Genomic DNA, 22,525 nt, shown 5'->3' with positions numbered 1-22,525 from the left:
TATGCTATATACCAGCCAAGAGTTGTTTCTGGGAGCAGTTTGTTTGGAGAGAGATTTTCATGTCATTTGCTGGAACGGTCTTTACCAAACTGCATGTGCTGATTAGGATGCTTTCCATGGCTGATTTTTCCCATAACCTCCAATATCATTCTTTCTGATAAAGATGGGACTCCTATGCCTGACAGCTATCCAACAACCCCCTCTTCAACGGATGCAGCTACATCTGAGTCCAAGGAGACACTTGGTACTTTACAACCCTCCCAGCAGCAACCAGCACTCCCACCCCCGCCAGCCCTAGGAGAGATTCCGCAGGAACTGCAGTCCCCTCCTGAAGAAGTGGGGAACTCTACACAGCTGTTGATGCCTATAGAATTGGAGGAATTGGGTCCCACAAGGCCAAGTGGAGAAGCAGAAACAACTCAAATGGAGTTATCCCCAGCTCCTACCATAAGTAAGTAGAATTTTAACTTTAAAGGGGCATAAAAGAGATGGGAAGAATTGCTGTCTTTTGTAGCTTTTCTCTGCTTTCTCTCTTTAAAGAATTGATTGGGAGCTGGAATCCTCTGTTTCCACTATAGCTTTCTTAGTTGAAACTGAGATTTCTTCTCTGTGTCCTCAGTTAATTATTGTTGAGTTTCTTAATGATTGTAATAAGCATACATACCATCATTTATTGAGGCGATACTCATCTCTGAACTATCATGTTAGCTTTATTATTTTTAACTTCTTTGGAAATAATTTTTCAAAGTTGGTGGTGTTGCCTTCATAAATTTAAATTTATTCATAAGATAATTAGCCCAAGTCATTCAGTGAGTAGTTGAGCTGAGATTATAAATCATATGTGTTGGATGTTAATAATTCTAGTTAGTAAACATGATTCTCATTCAGTTTTCCCATCCTCCTTATCTCATATGCCTATTTCTCACTTATTTAGAATGGGTTCTCAAAATTCTTGTCAACAAAATATTTTTAGCAAGGTAAATTGAAACTGTCCACTATCTATACTATGCTTCCTATGATATAGCCTGGAGTTTTGTTTTGTTTTTGTCAAGAACTATCAGTTTCTTTTCCTGTTGCTGTGATGAAATAATCTGACAAAAATTATTTTAAGGGAGGAAAGGTCTTTTTGACTCTCAGTTCCTGGTTATAGTCTGTCATAGCAGAGGAAGTCACAGCAGAAGAGTATCATTATACGTTAAACAATGAATACATGTATACTGCTCAGTGCCCCTTCTCCAGTTCATCAGCCCAGGGTCCCTGTCAGGGAATGCCACCACCCGTAGTGGGTGGGTCTTCCCACCTCAACAAAAGCAGGGTCTATATTTCCCAAGAGATGTTTGTAGAGGCTCATTTCCTAGGTAATATTAGATTCTGTATAGTTGGCAGTAACTATCACAGGTGCCTTGGCTTTTTAGATAACTGAAACCACTGACTGACAAATGTTGGCTACAGGAAAACAGAGAGTAACAAATCCTTACCTGAGATGTCTTAGGGACGTTGTTTCACAGGCATGTGTTGAACAAACTAAATAGTAAATAGAAAAGTCTGGAGCAGAATTTTAAAGGGCAGTTGAGATAGAGGAGTGAGCAACAGATCATCAAGTGGTAATGGTAGAAAAGTGAAAGTCTGTTGCAAAGGAAACAACCCTTCCAAAAGACATTGCCCGTCATACTGCCTTGATTCAAAATAGCCATCTAATTTGTCACTCTGACTTCCTTCTAGCCTCTCTTTCCCCAGAGAGAGCTGAAGATTCGGATGCATTAACAGCTGTCAGCAGTCAGCTGGAGGGTTCTCCCATGGACACCAGCAGCCTGGCTTCCTGTACGTTAGAAGAGGCTGTAGGTGACACTCCAGCAGCTGGTAGTTCTGAGCAGCCCACAGCAGGCAACTCTACTCCTGGGGATGCGCCATCAGTTGCGGCCGAAGTGCAAGGCAGACCTGATGGGTCAGGAGAACCTACCCAGCAACCTGAGGACAGGTAAACACTGTACAGCCAAGAGAGAGTATGAATGTGTTTGTTAAGAGGGTATTTCAAGCTGGAATCATAGTTGTTCACTATTGGGCATGGTTGTTACACTGTGATCAATGTATCTAATTTGAGAAATGGGTATTAGGTGTGTTTTTGTTGTTTGTTATGGGAAAACAGTATAACGAACAACCTGAGAATAATTTCTTTCCCTTAGCTCTCCCCCTGCATCATCTGAGAGTTCTTCCACCAGAGATTCTGCTGTGGCCATCTCTGGAGCAGATTCTCGAGGAATCCTAGAAGAGCCACTGCCTTCAACAAGCAGTGAAGAAGAAGATCCCCTTGCAGGTGAGTTCATTGCATGTTTGGGGCATGATGGTATTTAAAAAAAAAAGAAACTCTTTGCATGGACATATCCACCAAGCATTTCCCTCCAGATTTGGGGGTGTGGGTACTGAAGAATGACTAGCAATAAGAGGATACTGCTGTTGCATGATAAACTGATTCCAGACTTAGAAGTCAAGTTAACCTTACCTTTCTCACATTCTCCACTTCCTACATTTATAAACTAGGACTATTATTTAATATCTCTAATCCTGTGTTAGTCAACTTTCCATTGCTGAATCAAATATTTTAAATAACCTTTTAAAAGATAGGAATATCTTAGCTCACAGTTGTTGAGTTTTTTGGACTTTGGTCTGTTGGCTACACACAATTTATGTGGGAGAATCTTCATAAAGGATGAATGGCAACATACAGTACTATTGAACGGTTTGAAACTTAGGTTGTGGGGCTTCTCCATATCCTTGCAAGCAGTGAATTCTTTTCTTTAAATATACCTTTGAACACTCATGATGATGTAGATCCCTTTACAACTTTTATCTCTTCAGGTATCAGTCTCCCCGAAGGTGTGGATCCCTCCTTTCTGGCTGCTCTCCCTGATGATATCCGTCGGGAAGTCCTACAGAACCAGTTGGGCATCCGTCCACCAGCCCGGAGTACTCCCTCTACAAATAGCTCAGCTCCTGCAGTAGTGGGAAATCCTGGTGTGACTGAAGTGAGCCCTGAGTTCCTGGCTGCCCTACCTCCAGCCATTCAAGAAGAAGTATGTGAGCGGGAAGATGGTGAGACCATACCACCTGGAAAAGAAGAGCTATATTCTTACTGATTTGTTTTGTTCCATAGGTGCTAGCCCAGCAGAGAGCTGAGCAGCAGCGACGGGAACTGGCCCAGAATGCCAGCTCAGACACTCCCATGGATCCTGTAACCTTCATCCAGACTCTGCCTTCAGATCTGCGCCGTAGTGTCCTAGAGGACATGGAAGACAGTGTGTTGGCTGTGATGCCACCTGACATTGCAGCAGAGGCTCAAGCCCTAAGACGAGAACAAGAAGCCCGACAGCGGCAGCTCATGCATGAGCGCCTTTTTGGACACAGTAGTACCTCTGCACTATCTGCCATTCTCCGAAGCCCAGGTACAGAGGGAGGCAAGTGAGAGAGGTCTCTGAAACACATTGACCTTATTTTTATTACCTGTTATATTGCTCAACCCAGCTTCTCCCCACTTCAACAAATTCAGTTTCCCTTTTCTTTCTTTGTAGCTTTTACCAGTCGCCTGAGTGGCAACCGTGGGGTCCAGTATACTCGCCTTGCTGTACAGAGGGGTGGCACCTTCCAGATGGGGGGTAGCAGCAGCCATAATAGGTACCTTTGTCTTTTTTATTTTTAAACTTACCATACTACTTTCTGGGTCCCTTAATTTTATAGGTAGAGAAGCTAAAAGCTCTTGAGGTAGATTGAATGACTATTCTGGTCTGTTTGCCTTAAAATGAGTAGACAAGCAAAATTCTTTTATTTGTTTGTTTGGTTTGGTTTTTTGAGACAGGGTTTCTCTGTATTGCTTTGGAGGCTGTCCTGGAACTCACTCTGTAGACCAGGCTGGCCTTGAACTCACAGAGATCCACCTGCCTCTGCCTCTGCCTCTGCCTCCCGAGTGCTGGGATTAAAGGTGTGCACCACCGACACCTGGCAAGCAAAATCCTTATTTAACAGTTTTGAGTACGTCTAGCTAAAAGACCAGACTCAAAAATTCAGTCTGAAAACAGATAGTAGTTATGGTTTTAACAAAATAAAAGGTGGAAACCTACTTGGTCTTAGGACTATAAAAAAATAGGCTTTAGGAGTGGAGGTGAGTTACTTATTAACTAGAGTAAGGCATAATAGATTTAACATTCTAAAACAATAGTAGAAGAGATCAGTTCTTATAAAAGGATAGAAGCCCCTTAATCTAGAGAAGGCTAGAAAAACAAACATTGGCTCATACACCTTAGATTTTCGTCACTTGGTAGATGATAAAAATAGGAATCTCTGCTCCCTTCTCCTTTGCCATGTGATTGGAAGCAAGTTATCTGATTTGTTTGAGCCTCTTGTGAACATCATCATCTTCCAAGGAAAGAAGTTAAATACATTGCTTGGTGTACAGTAGATATACAAGAGGGTCATGGTTGTGGATAGTCTGTCTTCCTTTTTACACTCTGCCTGGTTATCACACTTGTTCTCTCTTATATTTATACGTCATCCTAGTGCTTTAGCTAGTGTTACCCAGAAACCTTGCTCTGTTTCTAGGCCTTCTGGCAGTAATGTGGACACACTTCTCCGCCTCCGAGGACGTCTCCTTCTAGACCATGAAGCCCTGTCTTGCCTCTTGGTCCTACTTTTTGTGGATGAGCCAAAGCTCAATACTAGCCGTCTACACCGAGTACTGAGAAATCTCTGTTATCATGCCCAGACCCGCCACTGGGTCATCCGCAGCCTCCTGTCCATTTTGCAGCGCAGCAGTGAGAGTGAGTTATGCATTGAGACACCCAAGCTCTCCACAAGTGAAGAAAGGGGCAAGAAGTCAAGCAAGAGCTGTGCATCAAGCAGCCATGAGAACCGTCCCCTGGATCTGCTCCACAAGATGGAGTCCAAAAGTTCGAACCAGCTCTCCTGGCTCTCAGTATCTATGGATGCTGCTTTAGGTTGTAGGACTAACATATTCCAGATTCAACGTTCTGGGGGGCGTAAACATACAGAGAAGCATGCAAGCAGTGGTTCCACTGTCCACATCCACCCCCAGGCTGCTCCTGTTGTTTGCAGACATGTTCTGGATACACTTATTCAATTGGCCAAGGTAAGGAGCTTGAAGGAAGGAATCTTTGACTTAAAGGGTGGAATGGGGTGGTAGAAATACCTTTGGTGAGATCTGGACAGTAAATGAGTTAGTTAGTCTCTTTTGCTTTTGTTTTATTATTACACCATATGTTTCTGGGAAATTGTCCAATAAATAGCTGGATTTTTATCATTGTTCTTTGCAATTTTTAATGTATTCAAGTCATCAAAACAACTGTTTGCACTCTATGATTCTTATTTACAGATAAAGAAGCTGAAACAAGAAAGTGACAAGCTCAGAATTCTTAGAATAATAAACGGTGCTGCTGTGTATTTGGGGCCCACCTTGTGCTAGTCACTTGGCAAAATGCACTACCTCATTTATTACCAACAACTTTGCCAGGCTGTTTGTCTTCCCTATTTCATAAGTGCAGAGAGACTTTCAGAGAAGACTGCTAATCATTGCCTTGTTTCAGAGCCCTTATTTCTCTAGGCTGCTTCACCATCTACTGGACAAAACTCATATAATCAATCTTCCCTATATTACCAGAGCTGTCCAATGAAAAGGAGTCTGAGAAGCATTTGTTTCTTCCTATCAGAAAGGCTTATCCTCGTAGAGACCATTTAGATCAAGCCTATTCTTCTTTTCCCGGCAGGTTTTTCCCAGCCACTTCACACAGCAGCGGACCAAAGAAACAAACTGCGAGAGTGATCGGGAAAGGGGCAGTAAGCAGAGCTGCAGCCCATGCTCCTCACAGTCCTCTAGCAGTGGCATTTGTACAGACTTCTGGGACTTACTGGTAAAACTGGACAACATGAATGTTAGCCGGAAAGGCAAGAACTCTGTGAAGTCAGTACCAGTGAGCGCTGGTGGTGAAGGGGAAACTTCCCTACACAGCCTTGAAGCCTCTCCACTGGGGCAGCTCATGAACATGTTGTCACATCCAGTCATCCGCCGGAGTTCTCTCTTAACTGAGAAACTCCTGAGACTCCTCTCTCTCATCTCAATTGCTCTCCCAGAAAACAAAGTATCAGAAGCACAAGCTAACTCTGGCAACAGTGCTTCCTCTACCACTACTGCCACTTCAACCACATCTACCACCACCACCACTACTGCCGCCACCCCGGTGCCCACACCCCCTGCTACAAGCACCCCTGTCACTTCTTCTCCAGCTCTGGTTGCTGCCACAGCTATTTCTACCATTACTGTAGCTGCTTCTACCACAGTGACTACCCCCACAACTGCTACCACTACTGTTTCAAGTAAGTGTTATCGACTCAGAGCTATGGGGTGTGTGCTATGGCTAACACCTTAGTCCCACTTCCCAATCCAGGTAGTCCTCCCTAAATGATAATTATACCATTGTGAGAACAGGATGTGTTCTTCTTACCCTATATGTCTGTGTTCTCTTTATCCCTTTCCCTTACCATATCCCCCCCGCCTTGTGTCTGGTGTATGCACGTGTACACAACTGTCAAAAGCTAAGCCTCTGGCTAGGCACAAAAGAGGGTTAAGTCAAGTCCTAGTCTTCAAGGATTTCCAGGCTAAACAATAATATGCTTAATAAATGCAATGTGACTTAAGGTAACATACCATCTAAGGAAATGGAGAAAATAAGCCAGGCAGCAGACGACTAAGAATTATCTGCAAGAGTAGATTTCAAAGAATAAGTTGGAAGGCTTATAATAATAAGGTAACAATTTGGAGAAATACCTAGGATTTGTGGTCACCTTTCAAGACAAAGTTAAGAATTGGCTCTGGGGATTAGGAGTATAGCTCAGTGGTAATTTCCAGCACACAAAAAATATTTTGCTTTGATGGTTAAATTGTTACTTTCTCTGCTTTGCCATTTTGAAGCCCTTTACAATGCAGCAGTTCCAAGCTTACCACAGTCACAGAGCTTTAATGTGTTCTGTTTCCTCAAAGCTTCTACTACTAAGGGCAGCAAATCTCCAGCAAAGGTGAGTGAAGGAGGCAGCAGTAGTATAGACTTCAAAATGGTATCCTCTGGCCTCACTGAAAACCAGCTACAGCTCTCTGTGGAGGTGAGTCTAAGTTCTTGATACCTTTTGAGGTTGAAGGGGAGGGGTAGACATTTCAGTTCTCAGCTTAGGGCTTATTATTACTTCTATATTTTACCTAGGTGTTGACATCCCACTCTTGTTCTGAAGAGGGGTTGGAAGATGCAGCCAATGTGTTACTGCAGCTCTCTCGGGGGGATTCTGGGACCCGAGACACGGTTCTTAAGCTGCTACTGAATGGAGCCCGTCATCTGGGTTATACCCTTTGTAAACAGATAGGTAATAATAGTATTAAAGCATTTTACTGTCTTATTGTAAGCATTCTCCAACACACACACCCATCATGCATGTACACGCACACACTGCTGGCTGGCTGACTGAATTAGACCATGCTTCTCTAGAGCAAAGCTCTTGTTTTCCTCTGCTGGATTGTTTGAGACTAAGGCTGGCTGAATGACTGGTATGCAGCTGGTCATCTGTGCTTAGTGAAGAAATAAGGGAAATAAAAGGCCTTCTGTTTTTCCTCTCTCTCTCCCTCCCTAATGAGTGCCTGCAAGAGTTCTGAGATGAAGTTGCAGAGACCACTTATCTCAAAGATATACCTACACTATGGTCAGATTCAGGAATTATAGTCAGAATAATGGCCTCTTTTGTGTGATTTTGGGGATGTACTTGGAAGTTGTCCAGTTTCATTGGTCTTCCTTTTTTTGTCCAATAGAAACTAGACCCAGTGTGAGAAAATGATTGAACCAAGGAATAGAAATGCATTTTCTTTCAGTGTGGAATGTTTGTGTTCTCTCCCACCCTCTTCCTAATCATATATCTCCCTTGATCTTGATTCCCTGCTTATCATCCCACAAATAACCCCAGAAAAGTTAATTGGTCTGTATTGTGTAGGTATTTCTTTGTTGCATGAGAGTTACAAGATTTTTCCTGAAAGAATAGACCTCTTATCTGACTTTCTTGACTGTTAACCAGTTATTTAGAACCCATGATCTGAGCACTGGCTCATGATTATCTCATAGTTCTTGTGGCAACCCTTGGAAATTAAAAATGGGGTCAAGAAACTTAATACCACAAAACCTGAGTAAGTGTAAGAACTACATAGAACTCAGATCATGGTCTGTCTGCCTCCAGAAAAGATCCTTTTTCTCTTCTACACCAAACTGCATTTCATGTAGATTTAATAGAATAGTTATAATTCATTAGTCCCTGAGTGGTTAGTTCATAAGCACAAATAATAAGACAAATTAGCAACATTTCCTGTTCAGTCAAATTTCCTGCAAAGATTTCCTGGTAAGGTTCAGCTTTCTGCTCCTGCATTAAAGGGATCTCTGAACACTTGACTCCTGTACTCCCAGGTACCCTACTCGCTGAGCTAAGGGAATACAATCTGGAACAGCAGCGGCGAGCCCAATGTGAGGTCCTCTCTCCTGACGGCCTACCTGAAGAACAGCCACAGACCACCAAACTGAAAGGCAAAATGCAGAGCAGGTGGGTGGTAACTCTCATTTTGGCTGTGGGCTAGAATCTGGGACATTTTAAAAGTGGCTTTTGCTTTTTTTCCTATTGTTTCATTTCTGTAGGTGGTCTTTCTATTTGTTCTATAACATCCTAGACCTGGTATTTTTCAAATTCTCCCCACTTGTGATACTATCTTTTTTGAGGTTATTTTCTCTCACTAATATCAGAAGCCCTCCTTGCTCTGAGTATTTATACTTAGATGTTTTAAATTATACACAAGCCACCTCTACACTATCCAGGTTTGACATGGCTGAGAATGTGGTAATTGTGGCATCTCAGAAGCGACCCTTGGGTGGCCGGGAACTCCAACTGCCTTCTATGTCCATGTTGACATCCAAGACATCTACCCAGAAGTTCTTCTTGAGGGTACTACAGGTCATCATCCAGCTGCGGGATGACACCCGACGAGCTAACAAGAAAGCCAAGCAGACAGGCAGGCTAGGTATGGAACTAGAGTGTCCAATTGAGGAGCCTGATGGTGGTCGTGCTGGTGCTGTGGGGTTGGGGACAGGCGGGTGGTAGTGGTAGGTCCAGAGTCTCTGGAGGAGCAGGGATAAAATGTCCTATTTTGTTTGTGGTTGACATTTCAAAAAACAACCCCCCTTTTATTAAAAAAAAAATACTAAATGTCAATGGCTATATTGTATAACCCATTCGAGTTGTCTACCTGAGATTGAGTAGATCAAGTTACAATTAAGGGGTAATAGAATTCTGCCAAGGAAATGGGGAGGCCAACATTTTGCTGAGAAAGACTTGACTTATGGTTGCGTGCTTTCTGCCTCCTTGAATACTCATATCTAAAACATTAGCCATGTTCTCACACATTAGCCTGCCAAGTCATTTTTCTGCCCTTTTCCCTGCTATCCCATAGAACAATCTAACATACCACAATCCATTTGTCTAGCATCATTCCCCCTGCTCCTCCCTACCTTGGGACTTGGTTATGAGTATACAAAACTGCCTGAATTCAAACTCAACAAGATGCCCTATGGCATACATGGAAAGAGGAGAGAATTTTAGGCATTCCCTCTTCCTACATTTTATATTGTGCCTTCCTTTTTTTCCTTTCTCCCAGGTTCCTCCAGTTTAGGCTCAGCTAGCAGCATCCAGGCAGCTGTTCGGCAGCTGGAGGCTGAGGCTGATGCCATTATACAAATGGTACGTGAGGGTCAAAGGGCGCGGAGACAACAACAAGCAGCAACGGTTAGCATGATGCCTGTGGCCCCTCATTCATTTCTCTACCCTTCTTCTTGCACCATGCCATCAGTGGGGTTTCATTGCCCATACTTTGTATGCTTTTGCATTAAGTTTGCTAAATGAATGCCTCTGTAGACAACAGGGTTACTTTTTTGTTCGTGTTTCCCTTACTGTTCGTTGTTTTACTGGTTTGTATTGATGTCTGGTTAATTTAAAGCTTGGCCATAATACCCCACTCCCAGCTATCCAGTTAGTAGTGTTTTGTAAATTGCCTAATGCTCTGCCTGGGTTCTGATGGGATGTGAGGTTAAAATTTTTTTAGTCTCATGAAATAATGTAGAAACAACTCATCTTACCCTTGAAAGTTCCCCAAGCTAGGTATACATCCCATATAGCTGCTTTTATCTATAGTTACTCCTCCACCCTGGCGTCTGCCTCTTCATAATCTCCTGGCAATGTAGGAAATGATGTGCTGTAGGAGAAAAATTTGGGGAACTCAGGTAGTCACCTCATTATTAGAGTCCCATAAAAGCTGTGGCACTCTGTCATTGCCTTCCTGTTCTTAGAATTTGCAAACCACTTTCCTGAGATATCAAGGTATCCTGAGGCCTGCTTTTTCTTTATATAAAATTTTTGAGTTAGGCAGTGGTAGCACATGCATATAATCCCTCCCATCACTTGGGAGGCAGAGGCAGGCAGATCTCTTGAGTTCAAGGCCAACCTGGTATACACAGTGAGTTTCATAGTAAGTTCCAGGACAACCAGGATTGCACAGAGAAACACTGTCTTGGAGGGGAAAAAAACAAACAAACAAAAAATCCAGTTATATACAGTATACTGCTGGTGATACTGAACATGGCACAGGATTGGGGGAAAGTAACTCCAGTGGCAGTAGAAAGAAAAAGTAAAGACCTATTTTGGGGTATTTTTTTCTGCTCAGTCTCCTGTCCAACCTGATAAACATAGATAGCTCTTAAATAGCCCACCTATGGGAGATAGTACTAAGTTCCATTTGATCAAATAGAAATAGCCAGCAAGCCCACCTTTGCCTACCTTATGTGTGTGCACAAACAAAAAAAAGAACCTGTTCCAAAAAACTTGCATTTTTCATCTATATCCAGGACACAAATGTGGAAAAGAAGTGGGGTTTGAGTGGGAATTGGGTGTAAGCAGCTTATAGAAAATGCAGGCATCCAGGGAGCTCTTGGGGAAATCTGCAAGCTCAGAGTAAAAAGGAAGCATGCATGCCATTCTTTTGACCTGGAAAGCTATAGACTTTAATAACCAGATAGGAGAAAATATCTTCTAAGCTCAATGTGTAAGACATTCAAGGGCCAACCTCTAGTCTGTCCCAGACTAAAGCACAGTTGCACCTTTTATATGACCTTGTCTCCTTTTGTCTAGTCGGAGTCTAGCCAGTCAGAGGCATCTGTCCGGAGAGAGGAGTCACCCATGGATGTGGACCAGCCATCTCCCAATACTCAAGATACTCAGTCCATTGGTCAGTACATACTTATACTGGTTATAGCTCAACAAAAGAAAAAGAGAAATTCTAGTGGATCCCCTGTTTCCAAAATATAATCAATGAATGCTGGTTTCTATAAATGTTAACAGGATTTTGATTCCTATAGTAAAGAAACACTGGGGTATGATAGCATGTATCTGGAGAGCTGAAACAGGATTACTATAACAGCTTGGACAACATAGGGAGAACCTGTCTTCAAAATAGCAAATTAGAGCCAGGCAAGGTAATTCAGTGGATAAAGGGCATTTGTGTTTGCCACACTAAGCTTGACAACTTGAATTTGGGCCCCAGAAAGTTTTCCTCTGATCTCCATGTACCCTATGTTCTCTAAATAAATACATAAAGCCACCTAGGCAAGATTGAGCTACTCATACTCCAAGTCTGCAGCCATATAGTAAGACTCTTGTCTCAAAAGAGGGGTGGGTGAGCTAGCTTAGCATATAATGGTACTTGATACAGAGCCTGATAATCAAGATTGACCCCATGGGACCTATATGAGAGAAGGGAAAAAATGAACTTCATATTTGTCCTCTAATCTCCACACACATGCCATGGCACACATGCACAAAAAAGTCAAAATAAGTGGGAAAAATATTAATATAAGAAAAGGAACCAGGCATCATGGTATGTGCCTAGTGCTCAGAAGAAGTGGGCATATTGCTTAGTTCAAGATCAGCCTGGTCTATATAGCAAATTCCAAGCCAGCCAGGCTACATAATGAGACTATGTCTCAAAAAAGGAGAGAAAGGAAGTATAGTATATTATACATGAATATGGCCTGTGTTTCAAGTATTGGCTCCGCCATTTACTAGCTCTGGGTTATAAGGCATAATTCATTTAAAGCAGGACTGTTCAGGATGGGGAAACAGCCCAGTCTGGTTAAATTGCTTGCCCTCCAGATATGAGTTCAATTCAAGGTCAAAAACACCAAACATAGTGACACACTCCTATAAAGAAAGCCAAGGTAGGCAGATACCTGAGTTTAGGCTTGAACTTGCTTACCAACCAGCCTACCCTAATCAGTGAGCTCCAGGTCAACAAGAGACCCTATTTCAAAAAAACATGATGGATGACCTAGAACAGTGGTTCTCAACCTATGGGTCCATGACCCCTTTGGGAGTCAGGTGGCCCTTTCACAGGAGTCACCAGAAACTCCTGTAAAACCGCCAGAAAACATGGGTACTTACATTACAATTCATAACACTAGCAAAATTAGAGTTATGAAATGGTAAGTAAAATAATTTTATGGTTGTAGGGGTCACCATGACATGGGGAACTGTATTAAAGGGTTGCAGCATTATGAAGGTTGAGGACCAACACCCAGAGTTGGCCTTTATTCATATGCACACATTTATTTATTTATTTGTTTATTTGTTTATTTATTTATTTATTGGTTTTACGAGACAGGGTTTCTGTGTGGCTTTGGAGGCTGTCCTGGAACTAGTTCTTGTAGACCAGACTGGTCTTGACTCACAGAGATCCACCTGCCTCTGCCTCCCGAGTGCTGGGATTAAAGGCGTGCACCACCAATGCCTGGCGATTTTTTTTTTTATTTAAATAGGGATATTCACAGCTATTAGAATTTAAATATTTGAATATATATGTAATACTTAGCTAAGTACCTGGCACCTGGTAAATGACTTTTTTTTTTTAGTAAACTACTCACAGAATGCTTTTGATACCCCTTAAACACATTACTTTATAATAGTGTTGTCATAGGATACCCAGTTTTGAAATACTTTATTGAGTCATCTGGACTTTGGGAAGAAAATATTATTTCCATCTTCTCTATCCACCTTCTTTTACCCAAGGTCACACAATCTACAAGTGCCATGGCCAGTATTTAAACATAGGCCTGTCAGAGACTTGAAGAATAGTCAGGATTTTGGTAGAGGATGAAAGCAAAGGTCAGGAAGAAGCCTAAGCAAAGCAGGGATCTGAAGGAGGCAACTAGAAAAATACCAACCATGGAGTGGGGGTGTCCATCTTTCACTAAGGCTTCTTGGGGCTTTAAACTGCTGAGACTGAGACAAGTTGTCTAATTTAAAAGGCATGAGACTTAAGTCAAAATATCTAGTTTATGTCCTAGGCTTATCTATTAGAAAACAAAATAGGAAGATCAAAAAACAAATAGTCAGCCTGATTACAAGGGTAGCTATCAAAACCTGATTAATTTAATATTCTAAAACGTACTTGAAGGCAACTGTCAAAAGTTCTATTGTGGCACATTGCCCTTAAATAACTAAAATGAGAGGTTCCTTGTGGGCTAAGGAGACAATGACAAGACTATACAGTATGTGGTTTTTGAACAATTAAAAAGAGTCTAGAAGCCGGGCGTTGGTGGCACATGCCTTTAATCCCAGCACTCGGGAGGCAGAGGCAGGTGGATCTCTGTGAGTTCGAGGCCAGCCTGGTATCCAGAGAAAGTGCCAGGATAGGCTCCAAAGCTACACAGAGAAACCCTGTCTTGAAAAAACAGAGAGAGAGAGACAGAGACAGACAGAGAGACAAGTATAATTGAGGGGCCAAACTTGTTATTTTATTTAATGGCATCCAGTGCAATACTTGGACCTTCTAGATGTTGTTCAGTGAGTAAATACTCTTTGACCAGTGAGTGAGCCCACTCTGTCTAGTGACCTGAGAAAAAATTCTCAAGTTAAGAATGACACTGAGGGCTAGAGAGATGGCTCAGAATTTAAGAGCACTGACTGCTCTTAACCTGAGTCCTGAGTTCAATCCCCAGTAACCACATGATGGCTCACAACCATCTGTTATGAGATCTGGTGCCCTCTTCTGGTGTGCAGATATACATGGAAGCAGAATGTTGTATACATAATAAATAAATAAAATCTTTAAAAAAAAAAAGAGTGACACTGAAAGCTTTCTGACTGTCCTTTGTGTATCTAGTTGCCTCAGATGGACCACCACAGGGGGAGAAGGAAGAGAGGCCACCTGAGTTACCACTGCTCAGTGAGCAGCTGAGTCTAGATGAGCTTTGGGACATGCTAGGGGAATGTTTAAAGGAACTGGAGGAATCCCATGACCAGCATGCAGTGCTAGGTGAGTTGCTCTCTGAAGGCACAGATTCCAAATCCCTTGTTCTACTCGGGGACACTTTTTGGGGGGTGGGTGGTGGTAGGTGGTGTCTTTCTTTTTCAATCCCAGTTATCTCCCTCTTGTGTGTCTGTAGAAAAAATTCAAAAGAATTGCCTTCTCTCTTGGTAACTCTGGTACATATTTACTTTTTAGGCCTAGATTTGTCTTTATTACTGATTGCCTGTCCCACTTTTCTGACTTCCTCTTTGGCTTTGTCTACCATTCTGTTTCCTACAAGTTTTTATTATTTGTTCTTCCATGTTAAATTTTTGTGACATGGTTATGGAATGGTGGGTGTATTTGTATGCTAAAGTTTGTGAAGTGTCATTTTGCTGTCATTGCTATCCCCTAGTGCTACAGCCTGCTGTCGAGGCCTTCTTTTTGGTCCATGCCACAGAGCGGGAGAGCAAGCCTCCTGTCCGAGACACCCGTGAGAGCCAGCTGGCACACATCAAGGATGAGCCTCCTCCACTCTCCCCTGCACCCTTAACCCCAGCCACTCCTTCCTCCCTTGACCCATTCTTCTCCAGGGAGCCCTCATCTATGCACATCTCCTCAAGCCTGCCCCCTGATACACAGAAGTTCCTCCGCTTTGCAGGTAAAGGGAACTCTTAGACCCAGAGATAAAGTATTTTATTCCTAGCTGATTCAGCAGAATGAGAAAGAATGCAAGGATGCTTGTAGACACACACACACTCTCTCATTGCAAAAAAAAAAAGAAAATTAGAAAGTCTGCTATAGAAGCTCTTAAGTGCTGCCACTCCAAGTGTTTTGGTTTTATATGAGGCCATATGAAGCCAAGTATTATGTAAGTGCCCTGATTTCACAAAGCTTTAGCTAATTCCTTATTTAAGTCCCCAAACAATTAAGAGCAAGTTAGTAACTAGTAATTGTTATGTAGCTTCTTAGGACCTATATAATATGCTGATTCCTACTGTCATCTCTTTTCTCAGAGACTCACCGCACTGTGTTAAACCAGATACTACGGCAGTCCACCACTCACCTTGCTGATGGCCCTTTTGCTGTCTTAGTAGATTATATTCGTGTCCTCGACTTTGATGTCAAGCGCAAGTATGTGCCCTGATCGTGGGGTGTGTTGGGGTGAAGAACTGCATGAATGATTTCTGTCTTCCCCTCCCAGAAAAAGCCATACTATGGCCATAAGTGTTTCTTATATCCAGTTTTATCCTTTAGAGTCATGGTAGTACAGTCAAAACCAGGCTCGAGACACCTTGTCATCCCTACTCCTTTCTGTATATGTACATTGCTTCCTTGCTTGTTGCAGAAATGGAATACTCTCAGATCCCTTATTCTGTAGAAATAGGAAAAAACTTAATTTGTAATAAATGATCTCTCTCAGCTGCTATGTGCTTTCCAGGTGTGTAGGGTACAAAGATCAAAGGGCCGGGGGTCATTGAGTTTTCCTTCTAAACGGACAAATTTAAGTTTGCCCTGCCACCCCCAATCCTACTTCCCTTCTTCCTTTTCTACATCCTAAGATACTTCCGCCAAGAGCTGGAACGTTTGGATGAAGGGCTCCGGAAGGAAGACATGGCAGTGCATGTTCGCCGTGACCATGTGTTTGAAGACTCCTATAGGGAGCTGCATCGCAAATCTCCTGAAGAAATGAAGAATCGATTGTAAGAACTTGGGAGAGAGAACAGCTGAGATGGTTTGGGACAGGGAGCTCTTTGTATGTGGTAGCAGTGACCTAATCTGGCCTCAGATTTAGGGCCAGTGGTTACAAAACTCCTCCCCAGTAGCATTCAAGCTTAGATACGTTAATTGAGCAGTCTTCCTACTTTTGGATTTAGCCTGCTGGCTGGCCCTTTGGCTGACTTTCTTACCACCTCCTAGGAAGACAAGGATGTCTTTAATATTTATAAGGATACACTTGAATTATTTGCAATGAGAACTTGTGCCATTGTTAGGTTAGAAATAGAAATCTGCCTGCTGAGCAGATGGTAACCGTGGGATGGGAGGTACCATGTACATGAGTACCCCTGCCAAGTGAGTAACTATTTACTTGTGGATTGTGAAGCCACCTAGAAGAAATTGGCAGCTTGTAACAAACACTAAGTATCATAGTAGCTGATGAGACAGACCAAAATCATGGTTTGTTATTCCAGAGCTCTGGTACTCTGTTCACTTCCTCATCTGACAGTGAACTCTCTCAAAGTCAAACTCACAGAATCGTTCTTGCTTACATGATACTACATGAATGGTCAGGTCTGTCCTGACTTTCTGCACACCTCTCTTATTTCTCCTCTTTTATACAGGTATATAGTGTTTGAAGGAGAAGAAGGGCAGGATGCTGGGGGACTCCTGCGAGAGTGGTACATGATCATCTCTCGAGAGATGTTCAACCCTATGTATGCCTTGTTCCGTACCTCACCTGGTGACCGGGTCACCTACACGATCAATCCATCTTCCCATTGTAACCCTAACCACCTCAGCTACTTCAAGTTTGTTGGACGCATTGTAGCCAAAGCTGTATATGACAACCGCCTCCTGGAGTGCTACTTTACACGGTCCTTCTACAAACACATCTTGGGCAAATCTGTCAGGTGAGATTGTGACAGTGTTTAGACTGCCTTTAGTCCTAGGACTCAGTTCCTTATTTCCTTGTCCTATCTGTCTCCACCAAGGCATGACCCTATCCTAATTGTGTATTTCCAGGTATACAGATATGGAGAGTGAAGATTACCACTTCTACCAGGGCCTCGTTTATCTGCTGGAAAATGATGTCTCCACACTAGGCTATGACCTCACCTTCAGCACTGAGGTAGGTTTGGGGGGGGTCACCTTGGAACTGACTTGAGCCTCAACAGTTCTGAGGAAGCACTTTGACTTCATCAAGCAGAGATAAAATGAACAGAAAATAGAACTGATAAAACAATCCAAGCTATTTCCTAGTTTCTCCTTTGGAAAAATGTTTTAGAACAGAAGAGAGATGGCTCAGTAGGTAAGAACACTTGTTTTGTAAGCTTTAGGATCTGAATTCAGATCTCACCCATGTAAAAAGCCAGGTATGGCCACAATTGAGTGCTTGGAACTTGATGTGAGTGTGTGCAGCACACAAGAGCATTGTTGGAGATAGGCTGGGTGCCAGTCTAATACCAGGGAGAGACCTTGTCTAAGGAATAATAGTGCAGGACATACAGACACTATCATCCCATCGCCTCTTTACATGTGCATATTATCATGTATACCTACATTCGTACACACATGAAGCAGTTTTATTTATGTACGTGTAAATGCCAAATGTGTTCAGGTACACAGAGGCCAGGAGTGGGCATTGGATCCCATGGAGCTGGAGTTACAGGGTTGTGAGCAAAAGTTGAGTCCTTTGGAAAATTGAGCATCAAGCACTCTTAATACTGAGCGCTCTCTCTAGCCCTTAAAATTTTTTTCAATAAAAGTTTCAGAGCCGGCAAGATGGCTCAGCAGGTAAGGGTGCTTGCCACCAATGTGATAACTTGAGTTTAGTCCCAAGGCTCAGCATGGTGGAATGAGAGAACTGACTTCTGCAAGTTGTCCTCTGATCTCCACATGATATGAACACCCCCAAAAAATGTAAGGGAAAAAGATTATAGGGGTAAGAAAAAAAATGTTCCAGGAGGGGCGGGCTAGGCATAGCATCTTACATCTATAATGCCAGCACTGGAGGTGCAAAGATATTAGATCCTGAAACAGCTGGCCATAGCCAAATCAGTGAGCTTTAAGTCCATTGAGCAACACTTTCTCAAAAAGATAGAATATGACAGAGGAAGACACTTGTCATTAATTGACCTGCCCCTAGGGTTTAGTTAAAATAGATATTTAGGATGTAACATAAGCAGATTGTTGTGTCTTATATTTCACCTTTATGATTATTAATTTTGGATACTTTACACTGTTAAGTTTTAATCCTCTTTTAGACTAAAAGGGGAATTGTAGGTGAATCTGTAGCCACGCCTGCTTAGGGGCTGGCTACAGGTCTGCCTGACCACACCTCCCCACACACACATACACACAAAATGTTCCAGTGCATGATTCATTCCTAAAAACAGTTCATTATAGGAGGTACCCTTTCTTTACTTGTTTAGGGCCAAAGACTAATTTCCTTTGTTCTGTTCTTCAGCTTTTTCCTATGCAGAAGAGCTCTATAGGTTAATGCATAGTGAAAAATGGCAGTCAGCTATGGATATACCTCATCTTCCTGTCTGGGACATGGCAAGGAATTAGGGTGTGTTCCTGCACCTCTGTGTTAGTTGCAACCTGAACCAAACCACTGATATATATAATTGGTGTTTTGCATGTTCTAGGTTCAAGAGTTTGGAGTGTGTGAAGTTCGTGACCTCAAACCCAATGGAGCCAACATCTTGGTAACAGAGGAGAATAAGAAGGAATATGTACACCTGGTGTGCCAGATGAGAATGACAGGTAGGAAAATTGTCCTTTGGAGATAGACCTCTGCTTGTTCAAGGAAAGAAGTCAACCATTTATTTATTTCCCATTTTTTGTTCTTACTTCCTATAACAAAGCCACAAATGGGTTGCACAAAAGGAGTCATGGCTTGCACAAAAGGAGTCAGAATACTTGACCAAAATACTTAGGGGCCTAGAAAGAGTGAGGCAGGCAAATGTGTCAGTATCAGGTGTCCAGTTGAGGCTCTCTTACATTCAATTGTATGAGTTCTGATTCTATGTTACTTTTTTCATTGTCTTACTAGGAGCCATCCGCAAACAGCTGGCAGCCTTCTTGGAAGGCTTCTATGAAATCATTCCAAAGCGCCTCATTTCCATCTTTACTGAGCAGGAACTAGAACTGCTTATATCAGGGCTGCCCACCATCGACATTGATGATCTAAAATCTAACACTGAGTACCACAAGTACCAGTCCAACTCTATTCAGGTGAGCTGCTGCTGCTGGCAGAGGTATTCCTGTATTTTCTTTTATACTAGCAGTGCTGGCTTATAAAAGACAATATACCTATGCCTCTTGGTTCTTTTGAAGCATATTTTCAGTTGATGTTCTCACCCATCCTGTGAAAGAACTGAAGCCCTTTCTACAAAAGTGACTTGCCTAATATTTCAAGTCCATTGCCATTTCCTGATCTTTACAAGCTCTCTTATGTGGGTCCTCCTGTCCCCCCACCGCCAGACAGGGTTTCTCTGTATAAAACCCAGGCTGTCCTCAAACTTACAGAGATCCACCTGCCTCTGCCTTCCAAGTGCTGGGTTTTAAAGGCATGTGCTGCTGCACCCCGATTACATTCTAACATTGGGTTTTTGTGTGTCTCTTCCTACAGATCCAGTGGTTCTGGAGAGCATTGCGTTCCTTTGACCAAGCAGACCGTGCCAAGTTCCTCCAGTTTGTCACGGGTACTTCCAAGGTGCCCCTGCAAGGGTTTGCTGCCCTTGAAGGCATGAATGGCATCCAGAAGTTTCAGATTCATCGAGATGACAGATCCACAGATCGCCTGCCTTCAGCACACACTTGGTAAGAAAATGACTGTTTTTCCTCTTCAGTGATTATATTGAGATTGTAGGCTTATTGCCTGGTCCATGACTTTTGAAACCTCTCAGTTTTTTGGGTCTGTGGAAGAGGTTGAGGTGAGCAGATAGGCTGGGAAGACATTGGGAAATAAACAGCACTTTAGGGAATCATTGTATATTACAAGGGGGTTAGCCTGACTGGAACAAGAAATGACTGAGCAGGGGTTAAGAGCTTTTACTGCTTTTTCTCAGATGATCCTAATTTAGTTCCCAGTACCTGCACAGTAAAGCTTGCAACCACTGTAATTCCAACTGCAGGGTCACTAATACCCTCCTCTCCTGAACTTCACAGGCCCCTCTACTAACATGCATATACCCATACACATACATCACCAGTGACCCTGAATGCCTCCTTAAGGGCATTTGTTTCTCAACTAACCTAGACACATAGGAGTTCACAGACTCTAGATAGACCAACAGATAGGGAGCCTGCATGGGACCAACCTTGGCCCTCTACGTATGTATGACAGCTTGGTCTATTTGTGGGACTCCTAGCAGTGGTATCAGGACCTTGAGCTGGCTTTTGGGAACCTATTCCCTATACTGAGTTACCTCACCCAACCTTAATACAAAGGGAGGAGCTTAGTTCTACCTCAACTTGATATACCCTGTTTTGTTGACACTTATGGGGGGCGCAGAGGGGAGGTGGCGGGGGAATGGGAGGATAGCAGGGAGGAGAACCTGCAGTTGGTATATAAATGAAAATTTTAATTAATAAAAAGGGCATTTGTTTCTTAGAAAATGTCATGACTGGAGACATAGTTCAGTTGGTTAAAGTACTTGCTTGCTAGCACAACACTGTGGTCCCATTCCTCACACCACATAAATTAGTTGTTTTAGTGCATGCCTGTAGTCCTTGGAAGTGGAGGCAGGACAATCAGAAGTTCAGGGTTCTCAGTATAGTGAATTTGAGGCCAACCTGAGATACACAAGACCCTGTCTCAAAAGTAATAGAAAAGGTTAAAAAAAATAATAGATGAGGGGCTGGAGAGATGGCTCAGCAGGTAGGATTGTGTACTGCTTTTGCAGAAGACTCAGGTTCAGTTCTTAGCACCCACATGATGGTTCCAGTTCTCAGTGTTCTGGTGCTTTCTTGACTTCAGCATGTACACAATGTGGTGCGCATACATACATTCAGGCAAAACACTCATAAAGTAAAATCTTTTTTTCAAGGTTATAAAATGAAATTTACCAGTATGATATATATGTGTGTGTCTCCCAGGTGTCTCTTCTCCAATGCACATTCTGCTTTATCCTGTAGGTAAGGCCATGGTGTATAAGTTGCAGCAAAGACCAAATTTATGTTGCCAATGGCCAATATTGAGGACAGATTACATTAGGTCAGACTGGAGAAAAAAATGGGAGAGTCAGCAAAGAAGCAGGGCATAGAAAGAAACAGAAGGTTGGTGACACTGAGATTCATTTGTCTTTTCTCATGAACTAATCTTTCTATCCTTTTAGTTTTAATCAACTGGACCTGCCTGCCTATGAGAGCTTTGAGAAGCTCCGCCACATGCTACTATTGGCCATCCAGGAGTGCTCTGAAGGCTTTGGGCTGGCCTAGTTAGGCCCTGCCTACTTCTGTGGGGTTTTTCTACCATTGTTGGACCTGGGGAGGGGGGATTTCAAAAGATCCAGAAAGAAAATGTCAAAATCCAATAAATGAAATTCACCAACTCACCATGTGTGTGTCCCAGCTGCCCATCTTCCCCAGTGCATACTTGTTCCCTTCTCATTCTCTTGCCTCTCCCTTTTCCATGCCGTCCATGGTCCCCACCCCCTGTGTTAAGGCGCAGTAGCCTTTGGAGGGACCTGTTTGTCCCAACTGAACAGTGTGCTCCTCAGATTCTGTGTTCAGAAGGATTTGCTGCATTGAGACTTGAAACCTTTGGATAGGGGAAAAATTATATATATATATATTTTTTTGTTCTGTTTGCATTTCTTAATTTGTGCTTGGAATGTGTTGATGTGCACAGCTAATGATTCAATGCGAGACAAGATTGGCATCTGTGTTGTGGAGGTTTCAAATAAAGAGCACTCTTCATAAATCACTTTTCACAACGGAGTTTTTTTCAAACTTACAAAATTTTGGAAAAAGAAAACCTCTTGCACACATACTAGACACATGAACTTTCCAGCCAGTTATCTGCCCTTCCTGCTCACCCAGCCACCTCCACTTCTGGTACAATTTCGTTCCTCAGTCAGTTTCCCAGAGAAGAAACTGACAGCCACCAGGAATTGGGATTTACCTTGAGTATTTGGAACATAATGCAGCAGGTTGTATCAAAACCTTCAGAGTTCATTCAACCCACGCAGTGTTTCATTTGGTGAGCATTATGGTAGTGTGAATTTTAATTTCCTTGGAAGTTTTGGTTCCTTTCCTTTCTAGTAAATTTTAATAAGCAAAAGATTTGACTAACTCTACAAGACTACCCTTTTTGTTTTGTCTGTCTTGTCATTTGTCTACAAGTTGTCACAGAGTATCTAGTAGTCTCTTGTGGTTTTT

The 22,525-nt window shown here is 42.6% G+C and overlaps 1 protein-coding gene across 15 annotated transcripts in view; it reads left to right on the top strand.

Annotated features, from left to right (window-relative positions):
- The window catches only part of Huwe1 (HECT, UBA and WWE domain containing E3 ubiquitin protein ligase 1), a 143,276-nt gene extending 121,206 nt beyond the window's left edge, over nucleotides 1-22,070 (top strand). For 12 of the 15 annotated variants that reach the window (XM_027432121.2, XM_027432122.2, XM_027432133.2 and 9 more), the window contains 24 exons: nucleotides 164-451; nucleotides 1,723-1,978; nucleotides 2,184-2,314; nucleotides 2,857-3,071; nucleotides 3,152-3,452; nucleotides 3,567-3,669; nucleotides 4,591-5,137; nucleotides 5,772-6,378; nucleotides 7,043-7,161; nucleotides 7,260-7,416; nucleotides 8,499-8,631; nucleotides 8,901-9,103; nucleotides 9,737-9,864; nucleotides 11,263-11,359; nucleotides 14,291-14,443; nucleotides 14,832-15,077; nucleotides 15,433-15,550; nucleotides 15,979-16,119; nucleotides 16,759-17,046; nucleotides 17,159-17,264; nucleotides 18,787-18,904; nucleotides 19,194-19,375; nucleotides 19,773-19,963; nucleotides 21,481-22,070. In XM_027432121.2, coding sequence (XP_027287922.1) covers nucleotides 164-451; nucleotides 1,723-1,978; nucleotides 2,184-2,314; nucleotides 2,857-3,071; nucleotides 3,152-3,452; nucleotides 3,567-3,669; nucleotides 4,591-5,137; nucleotides 5,772-6,378; nucleotides 7,043-7,161; nucleotides 7,260-7,416; nucleotides 8,499-8,631; nucleotides 8,901-9,103; nucleotides 9,737-9,864; nucleotides 11,263-11,359; nucleotides 14,291-14,443; nucleotides 14,832-15,077; nucleotides 15,433-15,550; nucleotides 15,979-16,119; nucleotides 16,759-17,046; nucleotides 17,159-17,264; nucleotides 18,787-18,904; nucleotides 19,194-19,375; nucleotides 19,773-19,963; nucleotides 21,481-21,583 — 4,931 coding nt within the window. In that variant the 3' untranslated portion in view covers nucleotides 21,584-22,070. The remainder of the gene's footprint in view (nucleotides 1-163; nucleotides 452-1,722; nucleotides 1,979-2,183; nucleotides 2,315-2,856; nucleotides 3,072-3,151; nucleotides 3,453-3,566; nucleotides 3,670-4,590; nucleotides 5,138-5,771; nucleotides 6,379-7,042; nucleotides 7,162-7,259; nucleotides 7,417-8,498; nucleotides 8,632-8,900; nucleotides 9,104-9,736; nucleotides 9,865-11,262; nucleotides 11,360-14,290; nucleotides 14,444-14,831; nucleotides 15,078-15,432; nucleotides 15,551-15,978; nucleotides 16,120-16,758; nucleotides 17,047-17,158; nucleotides 17,265-18,786; nucleotides 18,905-19,193; nucleotides 19,376-19,772; nucleotides 19,964-21,480) is intronic. The other 3 variants (XM_027432135.2, XM_027432127.2, XM_027432129.2) reach the window with 2 other exon arrangements.
- Nucleotides 22,071-22,525: the final 455 nt, after the last annotated feature.

This window comes from Cricetulus griseus, chromosome X (genome assembly GCF_003668045.3).
Source record: "Cricetulus griseus strain 17A/GY chromosome X, alternate assembly CriGri-PICRH-1.0, whole genome shotgun sequence".
Lineage (NCBI taxonomy): Eukaryota > Metazoa > Chordata > Mammalia > Rodentia > Cricetidae > Cricetulus > Cricetulus griseus.
Note: the sequence above shows the minus strand (reverse complement) of the source record. Positions and strands in the feature narration are given on the sequence as shown.